At 42.2% G+C, this 23,670-nt stretch overlaps 1 protein-coding gene and 1 long non-coding RNA gene across 2 annotated transcripts in view; one reads left to right on the forward strand and one right to left on the reverse strand.

The window, feature by feature from the left end:
* The window catches only part of N4BP1 (NEDD4 binding protein 1), a 50,581-nt gene extending 32,518 nt beyond the window's left edge, over positions 1 to 18,063 (reverse strand). Inside the window, exon 1 of the mRNA XM_045442667.1 lies at positions 17,630 to 18,063. Within this exon, the coding sequence (XP_045298623.1) occupies positions 17,630 to 17,827 (198 nt within the window). The 5' untranslated portion in view covers positions 17,828 to 18,063. The remainder of the gene's footprint in view (positions 1 to 17,629) is intronic.
* Positions 18,064 to 18,117: 54 nt separating this feature from the next.
* On the forward strand, positions 18,118 to 20,537 carry LOC123579112. Its single transcript, XR_006702626.1, has 3 exons — positions 18,118 to 18,229; positions 19,036 to 19,072; positions 20,358 to 20,537. It is a non-coding gene; the product is annotated as an uncharacterized LOC123579112 (long non-coding RNA).
* Positions 20,538 to 23,670: the final 3,133 nt, after the last annotated feature.

Genomic DNA, 23,670 nt, shown 5'->3' on the forward strand with positions numbered 1-23,670 from the left:
AGATGGTGGTTTTTCTGTTAGTTCAGTTATCAAAAGTCTTTGTTATGCTGATAAAAAGTAGATCAACATGCGCTGTTTAGGGATTAAACCCAGGAGGTCATCAACAAATTTTATGGAGTCACTTATCTGAGCTCCTCCCTCTCTGCCCCCTCTTCCCTCTTTCTAGTGCTTTCTGGTTCCCTGAGGTTTTTTCAATCCTCCAGTCAGAAAGCTGGGACTTTGATTACCCCCCTTTGCCCTGTAGTTTTGCAGCTGTGCCTGGGTCATCTGAAGGACACAGAAAGTAGAAGTGTTAAGGCTGGCTCCATCCTCTTAGGACCACAACACCACCAATTGAAGAGGAAAGTTCTCCCTTAGAACTTTGGTTCCTACCAGCTCCCACTGCCACCATCACTGGATTGTTTGGAAGCTGGTGTGCCTTAGAATGAAAAAAATGGCCTTTGCTTTCTATTAGGCGCTCCCTCTTTTGCCCCTGGAGTCCAAGCTAGCCGGCTTCTACTACTGCTCTCTCTAGGCCCTGGTGCTTATTTCCATTTGCAGACTGAGCTGCACTGAATTCAGGCTGGGGGACAAAAGACAGGAAAAAATGGCAACCTCACTACCGATTTTGTGGTGCTCCGAGATATGGTTTTCTTCCTGAGTCTATTTTTTACTTTTCAGCATCCTCATATAGCTACTCCATGCATTCTGTCCAGGTTTTATAACTAATTTAGTAGGAGTGACAGGGTAGAGTACACTTGCTCTATCTTACTCAGAATCAGAACCTCCTTGTTGTCTGTTAATATTTAAGTAATGCTGCTTGTTTAGCATAAGTGAGCACATGGCTAAATTCACATGAGTCAAATACCGTTTAGACTTCTGCGCAGCCACTGGTTGAGAAAATGTTGATCATACCCACTCAGTGGAATGCCAGCAACTATTAGCCAACCTGGAAAGAAGAGGTTTCTCCAGGCTTCTAGAACAAATATCCTCTCAAACAAGGGCTAACTCCTGAATTGATCCAAGGTAAAGCCCACCTATCAACAACAAATCCTGCCCACACACAAGGCCTCCCAACTGGTTTTTCAGATTCCATATGAAACAAAAAAACACCCACATCAGGATAAAATCTCAAATATGAAAGAAACCAATAAAGTAGAATGTAAAATAGAGGAAAACTGGAGGAAACTAGATAACGCAGGGTAGGAAAGAAAACTTCAACTAAATTTTAATTAGTGGTTTCAAAAAGATATGAGATGATAATGAATTCATGTAACAGGAATCAAGATGCTAAAAAAGGAGACAAATAATCAAAATAAGGGTACTAGTAAATTAAGGATATCATGACCATATTAAAAGTCAACAGAAGAAGTGAAAGACAAAGTGGAAGAAATCTCTCCAAAAGTACCACAATCAAGGAAGTGAAAACTGTGAGGGAAAAGAAACTTTAAGGGTCCATCCAGGATATCAGAAATCCAAATAACTGACATTCCAAAAAAATCAGAATGGCATCTAATAAAGAAACAACAAAAAATAACTTCTTGGAGCTAAAATACACAAGACCTTATGTATAATTAGTGAAAAGATTACATCAAATCTTGTTTGGGAACTAAAGCACACAGATCCCACCTTGAAGGGTCCACAGAATATCCAAGCATGATTACTTTTTCTGAACAGTTTATTTATCTATTTAGAGAGATTGGGGGGCAGGAAGACAGTGGGAGAGGGAGAGAGAGAGAATCCCAAGCAGGTTCCATGTTGTCAGCACAGAGCCCAACACAGGGCTTCACTTCATGAACTGTGAGATCATAACCTGAACCCAAATTGAGAGTCGGATGCTCAACCAACTGAGCCACCAAGCCTCCTCAAGCATGATTACTTTTTAAAGGCCCATAAGAAAAAAAATCCTGGGGGCAGGATGAGAACAGGGCATGTATAAAAGAATGACAATCAAAATGAGAAATTCTCAACAGGAAATGTGGATGACTGGGGGGAAAAGGATAGCAGTGCATTCAAATTATAAGGGAAAATGATTTTCAATCTATAATTCTGTACCATCCACATTAAAGACATTTCTAGACATGCTAAAAGCTGAGAAAATTAGTCCCATGCATTGCTTTCTTAAAAAATATTTGAAGATGAAGGCCACCAGAAATAAGGGAGATGAAGTAATTAGTAAATTCAATCCAAGACTGGCAAATAGAAGTCCAAAGACTATAGTTGTGCAGCAAACAAACTGAGAAACTAGCTGAGTGGAGGAAGAAAAGTGGCTCAAGTGGCGTTCTCCCAGAAAAGGAGACTCAATGAATAGCAGATATAAAGGAGTATTTGTATAATATTAGGGATGTATTTATTTCACAAGTAGATGAAAAACAGGGCAGATAAATTACAGGAAAAATTATAAGCTGTATCAGAAGGAAAACATAATGTAATACAGTACTGGGCTTTGCAGTAATATTTACATAAGTCATAATTATATAAACGCCATTTCTTGGTTTAGCTAAAAACAAGATGATTATATTGGTGTTTTCGTCCATTCAGGCTGCTATAACAAAATACCAGACTGGGTGGCTTAGAAACAACAGAAATTTATTTCTCACAGTTCTGGAGGCTAGGAGTCTAAGATCAGAGTGCAAGTGTGGTCCCGTGAGGGCTCTCTTCTAGGGTGCAGACTCCTTGTATTTTCACGTGGTGTAAGAAGCAAAGGCGTTCTCTTGGGCCTCTTTTACAAGGGCATTAATGGCATCATTAGGGCTCTGCCTTCACGACCTAATCATCTCCCAAAGGCCCCACCTCCTAATACCATTATATTGGGCACTGGGATTTCACTACCCGAATTTTGATAGAACACAAATATTCAGACCATAGCAAATGGGAAAATGGGGGTAGTTTCAGCTCATCTATCTTAAAGAAAGTGAATAGTGTCTAAAATAAGAAATAGCAGTATTTTATAATTATTTATATAACCATCAAAACAAACACCTAAAACAGTAAAAAGTAATTGCTTTTAGGAAGTTGGGAAGGGACAGAAGCAAGGGACTGCTATTCTTTCTTATAAAAACCCTCAGTACTTCTTGATTTTTTGTTTTAATCATGTGCATGTATTATTTTGGTATACTCCTTACTTCCTAATTTTAATAAAAAATTTTAAAGTAGATGCATACCATGCTGTGATGCCATTAGTGAGAGCTTTGGTCCTAATTTTTATTTTTTAAATGTTTATATATTTTTGAGAAAGAGAGAGGGTGTGCACGAGCCACGGAAGGGCAGATAGAGAGGGGGACAGAAGATCCAAAGTGGGCTCTGTGCTGACAGCAGAGAACCTGACGCGGGGCTGGAACTCATGAACTGCACGATCCTGCATGTCCTGAAGCCAAAGTCTGACGCTTAACAGACTGAGCCCCCCAGGTGCCCCGGCCCTAATTTGTAGCTTGATTCTTTTCTGACATGTAAGAATGTTAGCAGTTATGAAATATTATGAGTGATTTATCTTTGGAACAAACATTTTCCATTATTTCTGTTACTTTTCTGGAGTGGTATAATCTGCAAGAAGAGCTATAACTAATTAACTGTATGATATGTTCTCAAACCTATGCAACTAAAAAATTTAAATTAAACTGGATGCTGAGACAGACAGGTAGCTGCAAGACTAGTGATAATCCTGATTTCAATTTTTTTTTTTATGAAATTTATTGTCAAATTGGTTTCCATACAACACCCAGTGATCATCCCCAAAAATGCCCTCTTCAATACCCATCACCCACCCTCCCCTCCCTCCCACCCCCCACTGATTTCAATTTTTTAAAACAGACTTTATTTTTTCAAGCAGTTATAGGTTCACAGCAAAATTGAGAAGGTAGAGATTTCCAATATGTAATTTGTTTAATGATAATCATAAAAGCCCATATGTTTTTATAAACTTAATTTTATACATTTGAACCTACACAAAATAAAATTGTGAACCTGATGTGTTATTTACAAACAAATCAATATACTTTTTCATTGCTTACACAATCGTTTCACAGCAAGCGATATACTCAGGGATACAACCAGATATTATTTGGATTACTATTTTTCAGAGAAAAAAAAAATCAAGTAAAAATTGGATCTTCTGAGATCATAGAGGGCCTCAGGAGAGTTCCTGTGGCTTTCGGTTTGTAAGCACCAGGAAGACTGGCAGAGAAATGCCCAATACAAGCAGAGCTGACATTATCCCCCAAATAACTAAAACTACTATTGCAAGACTAACTGCACTGTTTTGGGGGAGAATTGTACTAACAGACACAAAACTTCACAAGCACAAAACTTTGTGCATGTGTGTACTCCCAAAAGAAATGAATAATTATCCCCTGAGATCCAGACTCATTTTTTCATTAATAATTTACTCTTGTGAATTACTAAGTAGCAACAATTGATTTTTATTTTCAAGTTCAGAAGTGAACAATGAAGTATACAAGTGTACAGTATTACTACATTCTAGATGTCTGGCCATCAGTTGCACTGATAAGCATCTGTGGACCCAAATACCCATCCTTTGCATTTGGCTGTATTCGGTATTGGAACATTTAAATGTTAATCAAAAACTGTCTCCCCTATCCTGCAATGTTCATATTCTGTTTTACTTTATTCAGGCTTTTCAGGGAAAAAAAGGGTGGGGGAAGCATATAATACATACAATAATAACTTCCCTTTCATATAGCAAAATGCTTTCTATTATTCTACCTTCTACAAACTCAGCTCTTCTCAACTCTACTGTAACATTTCAAGAATCCACACAGAAGCTCCTGGCAACCTGTGCCATTGAGAACGTAGATTAAAAAACAAAAACAAAAAAACCACAGAAAAGATCAAAGTGGCTATTCAAGAGTCCACAGGTTTGGGGAAAGGTTTCTCGACACCACAGTTCACCACCTACTATCTCTTATTACAGGCACACATGTAAGGGGCTTTGTCAGCTTGTCTCCTGGTCACATATGGTTTGAAGCAGCTGATTCAAAGTGTAGAAGGAATAACATACCTGCAGAGCACGTAACAGCAAATGACAACTGACAGCACAGGTGCAAAAACAAATTTAAGGAAGACATAATGGCTAAAAGCCATAGCAACTCAAGATCAGCTAGGATGAGCACGGCTCTAACACATTGTGGCAGCTGCCAGGAGCATAACTGCACCCTGGCACAACATAACAGAAGATACTCAAGCGGACCACAAATCATGGAAGAAAAAGAAACCATTCAGGCAAGGAAGCTCTTGATACATTATAGAGAGATTTCCAAAACGGTTCAGACTAGTAGTTCTCATCTCTAGTTGCATACTTCTGGATTCTAAAGATTTCTTATATTTAGGAGACTCTTGAATAAATGGTGCTGTATATCATCTCTAAGAGAAAAGAAAGTAGGAGTAATATGATTTTTAGACAATGATACTTGAGTCCTACAGACTATGTATAAGTTAGAAACACCTTACAAGCCTTAGAAAAAACAAGCTTTCTTTTTAAAGCATTTTAAGTATTTATTTATTTTTGAGAGAGAGAGAGAATCTGAAACAGGCTCCAAGCTGTCAGCAGAGCCTGACACGGGGCCCAAACCCACAGACCATGAGATCATGACCTGCGCCAAAGTTGGACCCTTAACCGACTGAGCCACCCAGGCACCCCGAAAAAACAAGCGTTTTTAATATCATTAATCTACAAATCTGTAACAAGTCCATTTAGGTCTCTATCTGGCTATCTATATTAACAATATTGCTATAAAATTATTAATAACCATATTAACCATTTTCCCAATGCACTTCTAACATCTGCTTTTTGTTCCATCTTTCTCTTCAATCTCATTTCTAAAATGTCTACCAAGTTCTGGGGCGCCTGGGTGGCACAGTCGGTTAAGCGTCCGACTTCAGCCAGGTCACGATCTCGCGGTCCGTGGGTTCGAGCCCCGCGTCAGGCTCTGGGCTGATGGCTCAGAGCCTGGAGCCTGTTTCCGATTCTGTGTCTCCCTCTCTCTCTGCGCCTCCCCCATTCATGCTCTGTCTCTCTCTGTCCCAAAAAAAAAAAAAAAAAAAAAAAAAAAAAAACGTTGAAAAAAAAAAATGTCTACCAAGTTCTTTCCCAGGAGGGGTGCCCTAACAACTCCGAAGGGAAGGACTTTCTGCACACTCACTCTGAGTATACTTCTGGAAACAGGACCAGAGGCCACACTCAGTATCTACCCTAGACTTCATCCCCATTACACCTGTAAATCTCTGAAATTCTACAGCTTCCAAACTTTCAGCATTCCTGATGAATTTATTCTTCATTCTTACCCAAATAATGTCTTCAGGTCCCAAAACTTCATTTCTGTCACTCTTCTCACTCTCAGTAAAAGAAATTATTTCATCAGAGCTCAAAGGCCAACATTTGTGAAGCCCTTCAACTGCTTCTCCTTTTTCACCTAAAAAATTCTACCTTTCATGAATTCATTCTCCTTCCTTCTGTTTCAAAGCTATGCCCCTTTCCTAGGTCTTCATTCATCACTCCCTTTTTACTCATCCCTGCCCACCTACAAACCTGTGTTGGTTTCCCTGACCCTACAGAATACTTCCTGTAGCCCCACTGCCTATGCTTGGGACTGCTTCATCTCTGTCTTCATCTTCACACTTTTTTGAAAAAAGTAGCTTAAACTCCATTTCACTGCCAACCCCTTGAAATCTGGATTCTGCTCCCATTCAAACTGAAATCATTTTCTCAAATGCCAACAATAACAATTAATGTCAAATGCAAAGGGCCCTTCTCTGCAATCTCCTACTAGGAATCTCTGTAGCACCATATCATTGACCAGCTTCTCCTTGACAAGTTATTTCCTCTCCAAGCTTTGAAGATACCACTAGCTGTCTACTTCTTATCTTTCACTACTTCCCTAAATCCTTTGCTATCTCCTACTGCACCTTAAATGTATGCGTTCCCCAAGGTTCCATCCTGGTACACTCCCCTCAATTATACTCACACACTCTTTAGGTTCCAACCGTAACTTTTACATCTATGGTGATAATTCCAAATTTCCATCTCTAGCCCTTAATACTGGAAAGGCTGCAGACAATCCATCCCCTCCTGGGCACTTCTACTGGACTATCCCACAAGTGTCTCAAACTTAATTATCTGAATCAGAGCCCACAGCTCTCCTCCACTTGTCTTTGGTCCAAAGTCCCTTGAAATTGAAACACAGTTGCCTAGATTCAAAACGTTCTTTTCTTCTCATCACATGCAATTTTTGACAAATCTTGTCTCATATGAATATTACTGCAACCAATTCTAAACCCTTCTTTCTGTTGCCAGTCTTACTTATCACACTACACCCCTTAGGACACCCTCTATCACATAACACCCCAGTGACGTGTGAAAGCACACCGGTTTCACTTCCTTACTCAAAAACTTTCTAAAGGTCCTCACTGCGTACAACTAATCATTCAAGATCCTCATAACCATATCCAAAGTCCTCTGTGGCTTGGATTTTGGTACATTTTCTAATTTTTGCAGCCTAATTTAACATTTCCTTCCTTACACTCATCCAAAAATCACATTCCAAAAATGGGGTGGGGGAGATGTTAATGTTTCCTACACACAACAGTTATCTCATTATTTGAACTACATCATTTATCACAATTCTACTAGACAGTGCGGGGACTGGCCTTGGTTATTTAACATAGCAGTTCCCAACCAGGGATGATTTTGCTCTTCCTGGGGGCACTGGCAATGTCAGGAGACATTCTGGGTTTTAGAACTGATGGGGTGCTCCTGGCATCCTGGGGGCAGAGGTCAGGGATGCTGCTAAACATCCTACAATGCAGAGTACAACCCCCCACAACAAAATATTCTCTGCCCAAAATATCAATAGTGCCACTGTTGAGAAACCCAGAACTAATCAATAAATGTGAAAACAAATACACGTTCAAACAAATCACGAAGTTTGAGAACACAGGTTGACATCCAGCCTCGTATCAACAATGTGGGTAACACTGTAAGAGAAAAGTGGCCAAAATGACCAAAAGCGGGGGTAGGGTTCCATTTTAATAGTCTGCATAATGTTAAGAAAAGTTTTAAATACTTAAAAAAAAATGCTTATTTACTTATTTTGAGAGAGAGAGAGCACGCATGCCAGCCAGCATGGGAGAGGCAGAGAGAAAATCCCAAGCAGGCTCTGAACTATCAGTGCAGAGCCTGACGTGGGACTCGCAGAAATCAAGAGTCAGATGCTGAACTGATTGAGCCACCAAGCACCCAGTTTAAATACTTCTAAATCAGGTAAAAAGGATGGCCTTTTAATCATAATGGAGCACTCTCTTTGGCCCTCCCGAAGAGTATTTAATCTTCTGGGAAATTCACCTTTGTCTGGCACATTATTCATTATTCATTGGGGCCTGAACCGTGATGTTACATGTTAAAATGCAGATTTTTGTGGTCTGCCAGAGATGTCAATTACCTTCATTTGGTAGAAAAAATATGATTATACTATTCTGAAACATACAAGCCAATTTGTATCTAATCAAACAATTTTACTCCACTATTCTGTTTTTAGTGTAGATAAATACTCAGATCTTCAAATGCTCTCTGAACCAGTTTTACATTCCTGCTGGTTCCTTCATTCATGAGTTACCTGTCTGATAGTCACATTTATAGTTGTTTTTGTTTGTTTGTTTGGTTTGTTAATTTACACTTTGCCAGCTTATAGGACCCATGGAGATATCCAAGTGGACTCACCTGCTTGGAGCCGTGAGTGGCTCAAAAAGAGGACCACATAAGTTGTGTAAAACCAACCATGTCTCATTTTGGGTTCCAGCATGAATCCCAAGCAGGAAGAGAATTTTACCAGTGGTATTTCTTTGTTCTTTAGTCTTCTGATTTTGTTTTTGCTTTACAGTTCTTGGCCACATGTCAATTTTACACCTGCACCGGTGGGTACACACTACCAGGTCAGTTTCAACTATACCCTTAGTATATATGTACCTAGACTACAGGAATCTGATTTTACACTGTGACCATGTGGTGATCTGTCAGTAGATAATAGATCTATTTTCTGTTGGATGAGAGGCTAGAAAAAAATCTGGTTTTAGTCTTCTATTTTTCTGTTTGTGTAAGTACACGTCTCTGCACCACTGAAAGAACAGCCTTTTTGAAATCTGGACCAGTTTTGTGTTTTTGGATTACTTTTGACCTGTAGCTAAGATTACGGAACATAACTGAAAGCTCTCTGAATGTTTGTATCTAGAAAATGAAAAAAGCCTTTATTTCTCATGGTGTGAATGTGAAATATATTCCTACCTCCAGGGGTAGATAATTAGATTTTAAAGTTTCTTTTTTTAGTTTATTTATTTTGAGAGAGAGAAAGAGTGCATGTGTGCAAGGGGAGGGGCAGAGAGGGGGAAGAGAATCCCAAGCAGGCTCTGTGCTGTCAGGGCAGAGCCCTATGCAGAGCTCGAACTCATGAACCATGAGATCATGACCTGAGCCCAGATCAAGCAAGAGTCGGGAGTTTAACCAACCCACCCAGGCGCCCCTAGATGAAAAAGTTTCTTAAAGAACCTCTGTTCTAATTATAGAGAATTATAATTACAGAGAGTAACAAACTTTTACATAAATCTGTATTCCTAGAATTCCAAGAATGTAATAAAAATAATCCTTAGGTCCGTTTGATTTGATAATTTTAATGCTAACTTAAAAACAAGTGTCCCTTTCCTATTTCATCAGTGTAGTGTACAATGCATGCATATATGTTTTTTAAAAATAAGATTTTTTTTCTATGAAGAGACACATCTGAACTTCCTAAACTTTGCTGGTCAGATAAGGTAATATTACTCATGATTAGCCATATTTATGATTATGAAAAATACAAGCTTACATATTCAACTTGTAATATCAGAAGTTATATGCTGTTCAGTTGTCAGATTAAGCATAATTTCCAATAGCCTTAGTTAACTTTAAGACCTTGATTGAACTAATAGTAAATGGTTGACTAAGGGATACTCCTTAGATACATCATTAATTTCCAAATGAGTCAGACACCAAGTGCAGTTTAAACACATACACATATAGGCTTTCTAATATAACCAAGATGTCATTATGGCACCCAACAAAATGAACAGAAATTCCTTAGTATCACTAATTCTCAATCTATGTTTAATGTCCCCTTCCAGTTGTTCTGTTCTAATTATTCTGATTTTTTTACCATAATTATAAAAATGTTTTACCTTGTCCAGTATTTCACATGTATAGAATCATACAATATATATACTCTTATGGAAGTCTTCTTTCAGCATATCTTTGAGATTCATCCATGGTAGTACATGTATCAATTATGTGTTCTTTTCTATTGCTGTGCAGTACACCACTCTGAAAGCATCTTACCCATAAACTATCACTGGGGTTTCCCGAAGATTCCTGGGCAATCAGTCACAAAGATTTGTCTTTTATCTTCTAACAAGAAGGATGCTAAAATTAGCTCACTTCTTTGGGGGTACTATGTATATCTTAAGTAGTTTAACACCATTAAGTTGTGTCAAATCATGATCTCAAGGTTTGTGAGATCCAGCCCCGCATCAGGCTCTGTGCTGACAAGACAATGCAGAGCCTGCTTGGGACTCTCTCTCCCCCTCTCTGCCCCCTCCCCACTTGTGCTTTCTTTCATCTCTCACAATAAATAAACTTAAAAATAAGAAAGTAAACCTTGGAAGTTATTTAAGATTACAAAGGACACAACAAAAATTACAGAAACTCAGGAAATAAGGTAAAAGAATGGCTGCATATTTTTTCATTGTCATACCAGAGAATTGTTTAGGAGACCCAATCAAGGATTATTTCACATCTAGGGCAGTGATGTCCAATATAACTTTTAGACAAAATGAAGAAATGTTCTGTAACTGCACTGTCCATGCTGGTAGACACTAGATATATGTGGCCAACAAGTACCTGAAATGCAACTGAGGAAGTGAATATTTAATTTCATTGAACTGTGACTAATCTAAACAGCCACATGTGGTAGTGGCTACATTCTGGACAATGTAAACCCGGCTTCCAAACTATTTTTGTACAGCCTGTAGGGTGAGAATTGTTTTCATCTTCAAAAAGGTTGTAAAAAAGGCAAAAAAAAAAAAAAAAAAAAAAAAAAAGAGTATAAGACAGATTCCCTGTATAGTCCACAAGATCTAAAATATTTACTATGTATCTCCTTATTCATCAACTAAAGTAAATTACTAATTCTCTCAGCACTAAGACTGAACAAAACACCTTCTCTAAGTTGAACCTCTTAAAATAACAAATACAAATAATTCAGTTTCTTTAAACAAAGAAGTTTCCTATGTCGTTTCCAAATAACATAACTTATTTTTTAAAAAATAGTTCTTTAATCAATTACTGTAAGGATTCCCCTCCCCCATAATTTTGTTTTTCAAATGCAAGACTGCATACTTTATGCAATTATACATTAATTTAGTAAAAAGCCAACACAGAACATGATGTTGTCCTTGATTTAATTAAAACCCTACAATACTACTGGTAGAGAGGGAAAAGGAAACTACGGTCATAAGCAGTCACTTTGACCCCAGTATAACCAGTGTGAGTATCCCTTATTTCGACATTCTGGTATAACCCCAAAATATTAACCATAAAAAGAAACTGAACAAACCACCATTTCTTAAGATGATTTTCACAACCATAGTGAAAAACATCATTTAAAAAAAAATCATTCTAGGAAATGCAAAGAGGCCACCAACCTCTCCTTTCTGGTAAAATCAAAACAAAAACTCCAAGTCACTACCCAGTATTACTACATCTACAAATTATTTCCTCCATGAACAAATCTACTGTTCAAGAATTCATTCATGAAACCAGGTACCAATCTCTCTTAACAGAAAAGGAAATGAAACCATACAGTGTCCATTTTAACCCTATGAGTCAATGTAGGAAGTAATAGGCCACTTCTACTGGATTTCCATTTTCTTTACCCGTTCTCCTCTCTTATGCTACAAATACATTAAGTTAAAACTCAAAGTTGGATAAAGGATAATCACCAACTTTTCATATGACACTCTTACCCCTTCTTTTTCTCTCCCTCATAAATTAAAATGGGTCAGATGTTAGTCTACCTTAGCATAGTTTCTTAGGTGTACTGTAATTTCAATGTGTAAGATTTACCAGTCCTCCAAATTATTCTTCTTAGAAGTCCATCAGATTGGTGTTCTGGCAACGGCTTGTGGTGGCCACTAACTGCTATGAGGTAATGCCTGAAATCCCACCAACTGATGGGCAGTTGTGGTTAGCAAATTTACCACCCTAAATGTTCATGGAGAAACTGTATAAGTAGCCATGCCATTGTCTCCATTACTCTTGTTTATTAACCTCCAGGACAGGCTCCTGAATCAACCAACTAACTTTAGCACTCAAATCCCTGCTATGGACCTTGCTGACCGCATCAATGTATTATCTCCCGATGCTTCACACTTCCATCCCCTTTATCGTCTCACTTTTCCAAGCTGAAGGGAATACTTCTACTTCACACACAGACCACTGAGGCACTTCTCCTTGGTTTCTCAGAATTCCTCCGTATCCAAGATTCTGATCTCTGCAATTCCTTCCTAATGACAACTTTTAAAATTTTCCAATACCTCCTGAACTTGCCCTATTTACATGATTCCATGAGTCTAGGAGAGGACAGGGCCTAAGGTCTTATTCCTTACACTGTTCACACAGTTCATTATGCCCCTTCTACCTTCACCTGCCAGAACCTCTCTGGCTGGCAGTTCACTAAAAGTAGAAGGTAAGTCTTGTATTATGTCTGGATTGTCGTAGCTAATGCTGACCATTCAGAAACATTTCGGGGGTCCTATCCTGCCTTGTTCAATTACAACTTAGATTACTTTAGTGCTTGGTGTGTTGGCTTCACCAACACCCAGAGTGGGGAAATCATCACCTGCTGGAGAATTCCTGGACTAAGTGATACTATAAATTCAGGCCATCTAACTTTCCCTGACTCTTACTTCAGTTCCAATCCTTTTTTGTTCTTTTCCAATGCACTTCCAAAAATTTTGCTGCGTCCACCCTAACATACACCACTGTCTTCAAGCTCTCACCCTCCCTCTCGAGGCAGGAATTGGTATTCTACTTTACTGAGACAATTATTAAAGGCCATTAAGGTGTTCAACTACCCTCTTCCCCAAATTGGGGGGGGGGGGGGAGTGGAGAAAGCGTATCTTCACTCATCCTGTCTCTTGTATCTAAACAAGAGGTCCTAAAAAGCTGAATTTGGTCCACTGACATGTTTTGTTTACAATACATGGTTGCCTTTTAGAATATATACTTTTAAAAGAATATATTAATGCAAGATTTTTATTGAGATATAATTCACAGCATGCATGGTTTTTAAAACATAAATTAGTTGCCTCATAAAAAACCAAAACAGATTTCACATTATAAAACCCAGACCCCTGGCTTTTCTTGGATAATGAGCTCAGACATCACTGGGCCCACACTATGTAAGTGGCTAATACTAAGCACTGGCAGTTACCCTCTCCCACAGGGCACACGCACCTTATTCACCAGTTCCTCCCTACCAACCAGCCACTTCCATGTACAGTCTCCCTGCCTGGACTCAGGGAGCATGGAATTTGTAGCTCCTAGAGCTGAAGGAATGTTCTAATTTTTCACTTTCAGGGCTGAGATCTCTTCGGCCTCCATTGCCTGACTCCAAGGATCTCACCAGGCATTGCATCCTTGATCTGTGAATGAGGCAGCATCTAGTCAGTACTTCCACTATCTCTCTGAAATTCAGTCCTCAGCCTTCTTTGGTTCCGTAACTTCTGCCACCACTTACCTCAACCCCGTCCTGTTGGGCCCCTACGTACAATGACCTCTACTGGTTTTTGTCTCTTTCAGACAATCTGGCCCTACTGGTAATATCACATTGCTACAAAAGTTGCTAACCACCCCCAATCTGTCCTTGTATCATCACAAACCAGCAACGGACCACACTGAGGAGAACAAACCTGGGGGTATAAACACTCTCAGTGAAGACATTTCTTAGAAATGTAAATCTGATGGCATCACTCATGTTCTCACAACCCTTCCAGGAGTCTCTACCACTCGCCTGCTTGGTAAAATCCAAGTTCTTCAACAGTTCCCCAAGTGCCTTGTGACTTGGCCCCTTTCCACCTCTGCCCATCTCCCTCCAATTGCCTCCTACACTTGGGAAATCAGTGATAAACTGGCACTATTTCATATCCCTGTGATTTTATGCATGCTCTTCCCTCTGGAAAACTCTTGTTCATCCTTTACACACAATTTAGCAGAGCAACCCTTTCTCTCCTGTATTACTGTTAACACCTGGCACATACTTCAATAGTTAACATGTATCATACTATACTATTTGTTTCCATGTTTGCGTCCCCTACTAGGCTGTGAATTACTTGAGGTCTAGAGGCAACTGTTACTGTACTTCTTGGCACATAAGTTTTCTTCAAATGTTGGCTACCTGGCCTCACCAACAGGTCAAACTTTATCCACCATCCTTCCTAACATCAAGGCTTAAAACCTCTCTCTTAATCCCTACATACACTCAGTTGCCAAATCCCAGGGAAAACTTTTGTCACCCATCCATGTCCAGCTTGAAACAAAGTCTCTTCCACAGGTGGGTCTTCCTGCCTCCAAGTAGAGTTTCAGACAAGTCCTTCTCTCAAAAATCCTCACTGACTCTAAGGCCCAATGCCTTAACCTGGCATTTGGGTTCCTTGAGGCTCTGACACTTCCTACCAAGACACTCCACATGTTTTGGGGCTTCTAGACTTTGCTCACAATTACCTCCATCTGGGAATCTTGATGATGCTTTAAAGCCCAGGTAGGTGCTGCTTCTGCCAACAAATTTCTCCTCTCACAAAAGTGGCCACTTTTACAGAGGATGTGCCTTTTTTTTTTTTTTTTTAACCTCCCAGGATGTTGTCAGTTTCTACCTGTAGCCCCCTTTCTCTCTAGCCAATAGAACCCTAACTAACTAAACCTCATTTTCTGCCCTACTCTCACATGAGCTAAATGTAGTGATTTAACATTTTAAAATATTTATTTTTGAGAGAGAGAGTGCACATGAAGAGGCAGAGAGAAGCGGGGAGAGAGAATCCCAAACAGGCTCCAGGCCCAGCATGGAACCCAATATGGGGCTCAATCTCACGACCATGAAATTGTGACTTGTGCAGAAACTGAGGGTCGGTCGCTTAACCAACTGAGCCACCCATGAGCCCCATGATTTAACATTTTAAAAGCAGGAAAACAAAGTAACCTGCCTGAAGAGACCCAGAATAGTTGTCCTTATCTTAATCAGAAGCTCCACCAGCTGGTTAAAAAAAAAATTCTTATTTACTCTTAATCTTCCTGGGGCGCCTGGATGACTCAGCCAGTAGGGCCTCCTAGACTTTCAATTTCTGCTCAGGTCATGATCTCAGAGTTGTGGGATCAAGTCCCTTGTCAGGCTCTGCGCTTAGTGTGGAGCCTGCTTAAGATTCTTTCTCCCTCTGCCCCTCTCCCCTGCTTGCACTCTCTCTCTTTAAAAAAAAAAATAAATCTTCCTTCCCCCAAACCTTCTCCTCCACAACTTAAAATATTGTTGATGTTGAAGTCTGCTTTCCTATTCTTAAGTTAATGGTTTCCTCTTACTCAAAAGAATGTAACTGTGGCATTCAACTCTTACCCATGAGTCTCAAGGGAAAAGAAAAAGAATTTCTTACAAGTGGGAGGATTGGATTATGAGTAACACACCTAGCAAACATAAAATGGGTGGGTGACACCTACTACCGAGATACTGTAAGACACACCTTTTCCAAATAGCTTATCCTAAACTGTGTCGCAGGACAGGCAACAGAACTGGAGTTGGGAGGGTCTAGCAGAACATGCCAGGTTTTTCTGTACAGCAAAATAAGTACTTTCTACACTTGGGGTGAGTCTTGAGTAAAGCTGAACTGGGAGCAGGTGAAGCACACAGTAAAAGCAGTGAGACTAGTCAGACAACAGTAGTGGTTTAAGCTTGAGGGTTGCTATGGCAGAGAATTGGGAAAATAAGGTGGGACTGGATTAGTAAATGTTTTGTAAATCTCCAGGAGTTTGGAGTGAATGAGATAGGCAACAGGAGGCCCTAGCAGGTCCCAGGGCAGGAAAAGGATTTTCCCTGGACAGTTCAGTCTAATGCCAGGGGGGGGAGGAGGGACTGGAGTGAGGGCAATGAAGTAAGGGAGGCGCACATACCTAGAATGAAGGTCTTAATAGCAGCAAAGGCAATGAAGAGGAATGAGTGCATGTAAGAGATTTCACAGAAGCATTAATAAGACTTAGTTATGTCACACCTTTTAGCCCTGGGGAGTGTGAAGAAATTTGGCAGCTGGGAGAAAAACAAGAGGGGACTCAGAAGTTAAAAATTACAAGTTAGGAAAAAAATTAAGCACAGGAAAGCAAACTTGATTCAACATCTAGAATGTAGTAAGTTATGCTATGGAGAAAGATCACACGGTTAAGTGTCCCCTCTCCTTCAATGATATTAAAACAAAAAGCATTTAGGCGCTTTTTTTTTTTTTAATCTAAGAGGGAGTCAGGAATCACAGCAGATCCAATTCTGAGAGCACTGTGAAATTCCTGAAGTAGGATGCCAGAAAGAGGATCATTTTGTTCCCAGCCAGAGGGCTCATCATTTGGGAGACAGGTAGCAAGAACAAGGGCCCTAAGTCTGAATCCTGGCTCCCGCACCTACTGGACAGAAAGAGCTGGAGAAACTTGGATACGTGAGAAGGGGGGTTGCGCTTTGCTAGTTTCCTGGCTCGGGGAGGAAGGGGAGTAGTTGAAGGTGTTGCGTAGGTATAAGTCTGAAGTGCTGATTTTGAGAGAAGGTGAGTCACCACTTGCAGAGTTTCAGTTTCTCCAGCTGTTAATTTAGAGAGAGGAAGATAATAAAATCTACCTCACTGGATTTTTTAAGGGCTGCATTAGGTAATCCTTATGAAGTGTTCAGCTTATGCTCGTCCTACGACCTGTAACCATTAAATATGTTCCTCAATACAAGAAACAATACTTTTTAACACTATTATTAAATATCCCTATCTCTTCTTGATATTCTGCATATTTTACTACTATTATAGTTTTGTCAGATTCTCAAAAGGGGCTGAAATCCCAAAAAGTTCAGAACCTCTGTACTGGAGGCCTGGGAAGAGAGAGGTGGCTGAAGTGGTGGACAAGGAGGCTGCGGGCCTAGCTACCAGGCCCTGCGCGCACCATCCCGAGGGCCAGGGGGCGGATAACAACAGGCAACATTCGCAGCGCGCTCACTCCGGGCCAGCCACTGCGCTCTGCGCTTTGCAATAACACCTACTCCAAACCTCGCGACAGCCCTCCGAGAGAGGTACTTTCGCCCTCGCCACTTTACAAATGGGGAAACTGAGGCGCTCCGGGATTGAACCGCTAGCCCAAGGTCACATGGATCGAGAGCTGAGAACGCGGGTCCATGGACTCTGGAGACTGCGCTCTTAACCACGGCGCTTCGCTGCGTACCCACATGGAGCAGGGAGAAAAGGGGTGGGGGCGCCCAGGGAGCCCGGCCAAGACGAGGCCCCAGGGGCTGGGCCGCGGAAGGAGGGCGGGGGCGGCAGCGGGACTCACCTTGGCGCTGTGCACCGCCTCCTGCGCCCCGCGGAGCTGCAGCCAGATGCGCGCGGGCAGCGGTTCCTCGGCCCCGAGCGCGCCGAGCACTTCCAGGCTCACGCCGAACAGGCCCTCGATGCGGCCGCGGCTCCGCTCCAGCAGCGCCGCCTTCTCCGCGGGCGCCGTGAATTCGTCCAGCACCGCCCGGGCCGCCATGGCGGGCGCGGCCTCCCGCGGCGGCGCCGGGGGCCGGCGGCGGCGACGCCCCCTCAGCGTGCTGCCGCTACACCCGAGCCAGTCAGGCGGCGTCGGCCCTTGCGGCCGCCTCGCCCCCGCCCGCGGCCCGCCGCCTGCCCGCAGGCCCAGCTACACCATACCGACACAGCCGTCGCAGCTTGGCTACTGCGGGTGGTGAACCCCTCCGCCCCTTCGCCACCGCCGCCGCGGGCCGGGCCCCGCTGCTGCGCATGCGCCCTGCTCACCTCCGTCATTGATGGTCGCCGCCCCCCAGTAGAGGGAGGGAAGGCGGAGGCGACGGAACTCTACGTCACGCGCGGTCGCCATGATTATTGAGGATAGAGCGACGGCTGCGGAGAAGGGCATGGGCGGCCTTCTTTGGTGAGGCCCAACGCTTTCGGGGGACTAGGTGGATAGTGAATCTTTGGTTTTATAGATGGGGAAATTGAGGCTCTGAGCTAGTTGTTGGTATTGAATCAGTGTCACAAGGGATTTGGTTTGTCCTTAGACATCTTGAACCCCAAACTAAGGCTCTAGCAATTGAGTTTTCAAGCTTCTCAGTAATTAATAGGCAGATGGTTTTCCTTCTTTAGCTTCCTTCCTCCCTCCCTCCCTTCCTTCCTTATTTCTTTTCTTCCTTCCTTCCATCCTTCATTCCTTCCTTTCTTCCTTCATCCTTCTCCCCATTTGTCCCACCCGCCCTTCTTTCTATCTTAATCTTCGTACCCATCTTCTCTCTTCCTTTACATTGCCTTCCATCTTTTCTTTCCTATTTATTGTTCTTTCAGTAAAAATGGTAACAATAAAAAGTATGGAGAATTGAAGAACAAGGAAATGATTTTAAAATTTCAGGAGAGTGATTTCTTCTGGGAGTGAAGGAGGAGAGTGTGTTATAGTAGAGGGGATTAGGGCTTCATCCATTTTACTGTGGGACTTGAACAAACACACCCTAACCCCTCTCCAGCTGTGTTTTCTCATATCATCAGGGGTTGCGCTCAGTTATCTTCAAAGGCTTTTCCAGATCTTACATTCTCTGAGTCCATAAAAACAGATTGTGTAAGATAAAACTTTGGTTTCCTTGCTCTGGGCTAGATGTCCTGAATATAGTAGATAGATAAGGGTCATGGGAATATTACTTAACTTCTCTGTGTCTTAATTCCTTATCTGTGAAATGTGGACAACAATAGTACCTCGTTGTGAAAATTACTACAGTACATGGACATGGTAAGTGATCACTAAGTATTAGCTATTACTATTGGTAAATTAGCAACACATTTAAGGTTCCATTTTCATGGAAAAGCTTTGGATTATACAGCCATGTTGAACCTGTGGGCCTGGGAGCCCCCTCCATCTTTGTAGATTTCCCCTTGAGAAAGAAGGGGGTCTAAAGATGTTACAGTTGGAAATGCCAAAGGTGAATGGCCTTGGTAAGAGGGATTACCCAAGGTAAAACCTCTTAGGGATCCAGGCTGCTGGGGTTTTCCGTCTGTCTCAGAAATTTAGGCAGGTGTGGTTCCCTGGTGCCCTGATAAGAGATGACTCAGCACAGGGAAGAGAACCACTAGGCTCACAGACCAACAACTTCCTTCTTTCCTGGGCTTTTCCCTTGGTGTCTACACAACCTGCAGCCTTCCTGCATCAGGTAGGTGACCTGAGATTGGCTGAGGCAGATCAGGTGGTGAGGATGGCCTTGCTGATGGACTGCACCCAAAGCTAGAGTCAACACGTGTTATTTCCTGTCTTTTTGTTGCACTCACCTTAAATGGAATTGCTATTGTTCATTGATTGGACAAGGCTTTCCCCAGGGTTGTTCCTGTTTGCTCCCAGTGACTTCCTGGCCAGTGATTCTTAATTGCTTAATTATAAGTGGTGAGGAGAGGCTGCCTGGAGAAGCACACAAAGCTCCTTTTCCTCCCCCAACAAAAACTCGTCCTACACCAGCAAAAGTAGTGCACACGCACACAACCATAAAAGAAAGCTAGGCCATTATACTGTGTTCATAAGTCACTGGATTGGTGTATTACCAGAGATACAGCTGTTGGGTTTTTCCCCCTGTTTAAAAGACTTGCCAGTTCATATCTGGTCAGCATTTCCCTTTAGGGAACTCTCAAGGTTTCCTGAGTGTAGGGAACTAGGAGAGAGGGAGAGAGAGAAATCCCCTTTTTAAGAAACTCCCTTGCTTCCTGCAATTTCTGAACCACAACTTTCCTCTGTTGATCAGCCTTGCCTATCTTGGCTAGTCTGACCAGCTCAGGACAATTGATGCCAAGGGTGAGACCTTTATGGAGTCTATATTCTGAACACTTTACCTATTGTTTTTCTTTAATATCCATAACAATCCCACGAATCCCTCAATAAGTGATTGAGGGAATCACTTATTTCCCCTTCACCTATTTTCTTGGAGGTGGGGGGGGGGGGTGGTGAATTCCTACTCTATTCCCTCCCCAGCAGGGCCAAGCATGTAGGAACACATCCAGCTTCCATCTAATTCTCCCTTACTCTTCCCCAGGGCAGGAGGAGGACTTATCTGATGCCACAGACCAGTGGCTTTCAGAGAGGGTACACGTAATTGTCTGCTGTCTGCCGTCTGCGGTTGCTCACTGTGTCAGTGACTGGGTAAAGTGTTTCCACTTCAGCCACATCCTCCAGTCCAGCTTTGTCAGTAATAAAGATGACATTTTGATCTCTACCTGTCTGACGCCTGCTTTTATTTCTCAGTTCTGAATGCAGGAGGGGCAGAAAGTATTTATTGACCTTCTAAAATGCCACCGGTGGTTGCTATTATTATCACTCCTATTTTAAATTTTTTTAATGTTTATTTATTTTTGAGACAGAGAGAGACAGAGCATGAACGGGGGAGGGCCAGAGAGAGAGGGAGACACAGAATCTGAAGCAGGCTCCAGGCTCTGAGCTGCCAGCACAGAGCCCGACGCGGGGCTCGAACTCACGGACCGTGAGATCGTGACCTGGCCGAAGTCGGACGCTTAACTGACTGAGCCACCCAGGCACCCCTATCACTCCTATATTAAAAGTGAGGACATAGAAGCAATGTAGAGATCTCAAAATGTTTCACAGAGCTGGTAAGTGAGGTGGTGGGAATAGGAATTTGAATCCAGGCAGTCTGACTCTGTGCTGGGGTGCTCATACATGCTATGCCATAATGACAACAAGCCTTTATCTGCAACCGACACCCGTTTCTGCCCTCCTGCAAAAGTAAGCAAGGGGAGATGACATGTTCTCATGACCAACCTCCTAATGCTTAGGTCCTACTTGCCTTGGGATGCTTTCAAAAACAGACAGACTTGCATATGTAATGTTGCTTAGCATAGCCAACTAGCCAACCAAGCTGATGCTCAAAATGCCCTCCAACTGGAGGTCTCTGGGTGGTGAGTCTTCCTGGGTGGGTGGGTTGGTTGGTTATTTATTTATTTATTTATTTATTTATGGTATAATGACATCTAGGGCTATAGAGTAAGAAACAGGAATACAATTGTGTTTCAGATACACGCATTTTAATATATTTTCAAACTGAACAGTTTTTCCTCTCCCTCATCAATAGTCCAAACTACCATCATCTCTGCCTTTGACAGCTGTTGGGGTGTCCCCCACATTCTTCCTGACCTCTCTTCAAATTTCAGGAGCTACAACTGCTATAAGGTTGGGAGAAATTATTTACAAATATCGATGCTGCAGCCAGAGTAATATTCTCAAATTGCAAATTTCATCAGTCAATCTCTTAAGATCCCTCAAGAGCTTCCCCTTAGGCTCAGAATAAAATTCAAACTCCATGTTATAGGTTTCAGGCTTTGTAAGATCTGTCTCCTGCTTACTCCACCTCTACTCCACTCTCCACTTAGCCTAACAGACACTGCCTCAGGGCATTTGCACAAGGATGTTTTCCCCTCCAGCTTTCTTTTCAGTTAGTTAACTCCTGCTCTTCCATCAGATCTCAGTTCAAGATCCACTTGTTCAAGAATTCATTCACTGGCTTTTCTGATGGGTCAAATCCTCTTGTCACAAGCTCTTGAGGGCACTGTGGCCCTTTTGCTCATAACACTGGGATCAGTTTTACATATGCTTGTGTGATTTGTTTTTTTTTTTTTTTTTTTTTTTTTTTTTTTGAGAGAGAGGGCACAAATGAGCGAGGGGGAGAGAGAGGGAGAGAATCCCACAAGAGGCAGAGAGAGAGAGAGAGAGAAAAGCGGGGCCCACCCAGGGCTCATGTTTTACCAAAGTGAGGCTTGAGTTCATCCGATGTGGGACTCGAACTCAGGAACTGTCAGATGCTTAATGACTGAGCCACCAAGGCGCCCGTGATATGAATGATTCATGTCTATCTTCAGATGTCATCAGACTGTCAGCTCCATGGGGGCTGTCACCTGAGGCTGGAATGAGCTCAAAGTATTTCAGAAATGGAAAACAGGCCAGCACGTGGCCCTTTATGGCTGCAGAATGCTGAGGCAGGTGGGAGGGGAGGGCACCCACAGGTAGAATAAGGCTTTATCCTCCAGAACATGGTGGACCAGTTAGATTTTGTTTTAAGTATACTGGGAAGCCTTCCTAGGTTTTTAAGCAGCAAATGCACCATTTAACGTGTGCTCTGAGATCTCCCTCTGTCCCTTGGTGGAGAAAGCCTGGAGGCCTAGAGTGGACCTGGAAAGAGCGCTTAAGAGAGAGATAGTGGTGGATTGGACCAGGGAGGTTGGAGTGGACACAGAGAGGAGGAATCTGAGAGGTATTTTGGTGGTAAATCCTCAACATTAAAGTGCAGGGGGCTTGTTCTCCTTAGCTGTGGAAAAGCCCTGGTGCTTCTGCTGCTTCCAGTCTTGTGTTTCTTTCCCTTTACAATCCTTCTGTGTCATTATTACTCACATTACTGGAACTCCTCTGACATTAATTCACACTGCTAAGCTGCTACAGCATTGAGAGTTGTTTATAAAACTCAGTCGTCTCAGGTGGGAACACAGTTTCTGGGCCAAGTGTTACTACATGACTGCGTGCAATCTACCAGCTCCCAGATGCCCTGAATCCACAGTATTTTCCCATCACCCTTTATAGCAGGGTTTCTCAATAATAACACAATTGACATTTGGGGCCAGATAATTCTTTGTTGTGGTGGCCTACCCTATGAATTATAGGATGTTGGACAGCATTCCTGGCCTCCCTCTCTAGATGCCAGTAGCACCCTCCTACCCCAGGTGTGACAACACCCAAAATTCCCCAGAGAGTGTGTAATGTGGGGGGAGGGAGGTGTAAAATACCCACCCGTATTTAGAACCACTGATCTACACAGCAGTTCGGGGAAAGCCCTACCTCTGGGGCTGAGCTTGTGGGAATTCTGTCTCCTCCTCTCTTCTGCATGAAACACACACACACACACACACACACACACACACACACACACACTCAGAACAAATCTAATGAGAGTTCTCTAGGTTCCCTCTGATATGCTGTCCTGTCTAAATTGAGAATGTAACAACATGGATTAAGAGGGTCCTGGTCAGAGTCAGATGTGTGTCCACCAAGCAAGTGACTGGGTAACTGACCACCTATTACCCATTGCTGCTTCTCATCAGCTTATCTATAGAATATGTTCTTGCCAGGCTGCCTACCTGTATTTAAAGCCTAGCTTAAGTCTCACTTTTTTCCAAGAAAATGTACTGGCCTGTTCAACTTCCTGTGACTGGTTAGGGCAATTGAATGACTGGTTGTTTAATTCATTCATTCATTCAACAAATATTTACAGAATACTTACTATGTGCCAGGCAGTGAGTAAGTCCTGAAAACATATCAATGAACAAAGCAAAGTGTCTGCTTTCACG

This window comes from Leopardus geoffroyi, chromosome E2 (genome assembly GCF_018350155.1).
Source record: "Leopardus geoffroyi isolate Oge1 chromosome E2, O.geoffroyi_Oge1_pat1.0, whole genome shotgun sequence".
NCBI lineage: Eukaryota > Metazoa > Chordata > Mammalia > Carnivora > Felidae > Leopardus > Leopardus geoffroyi.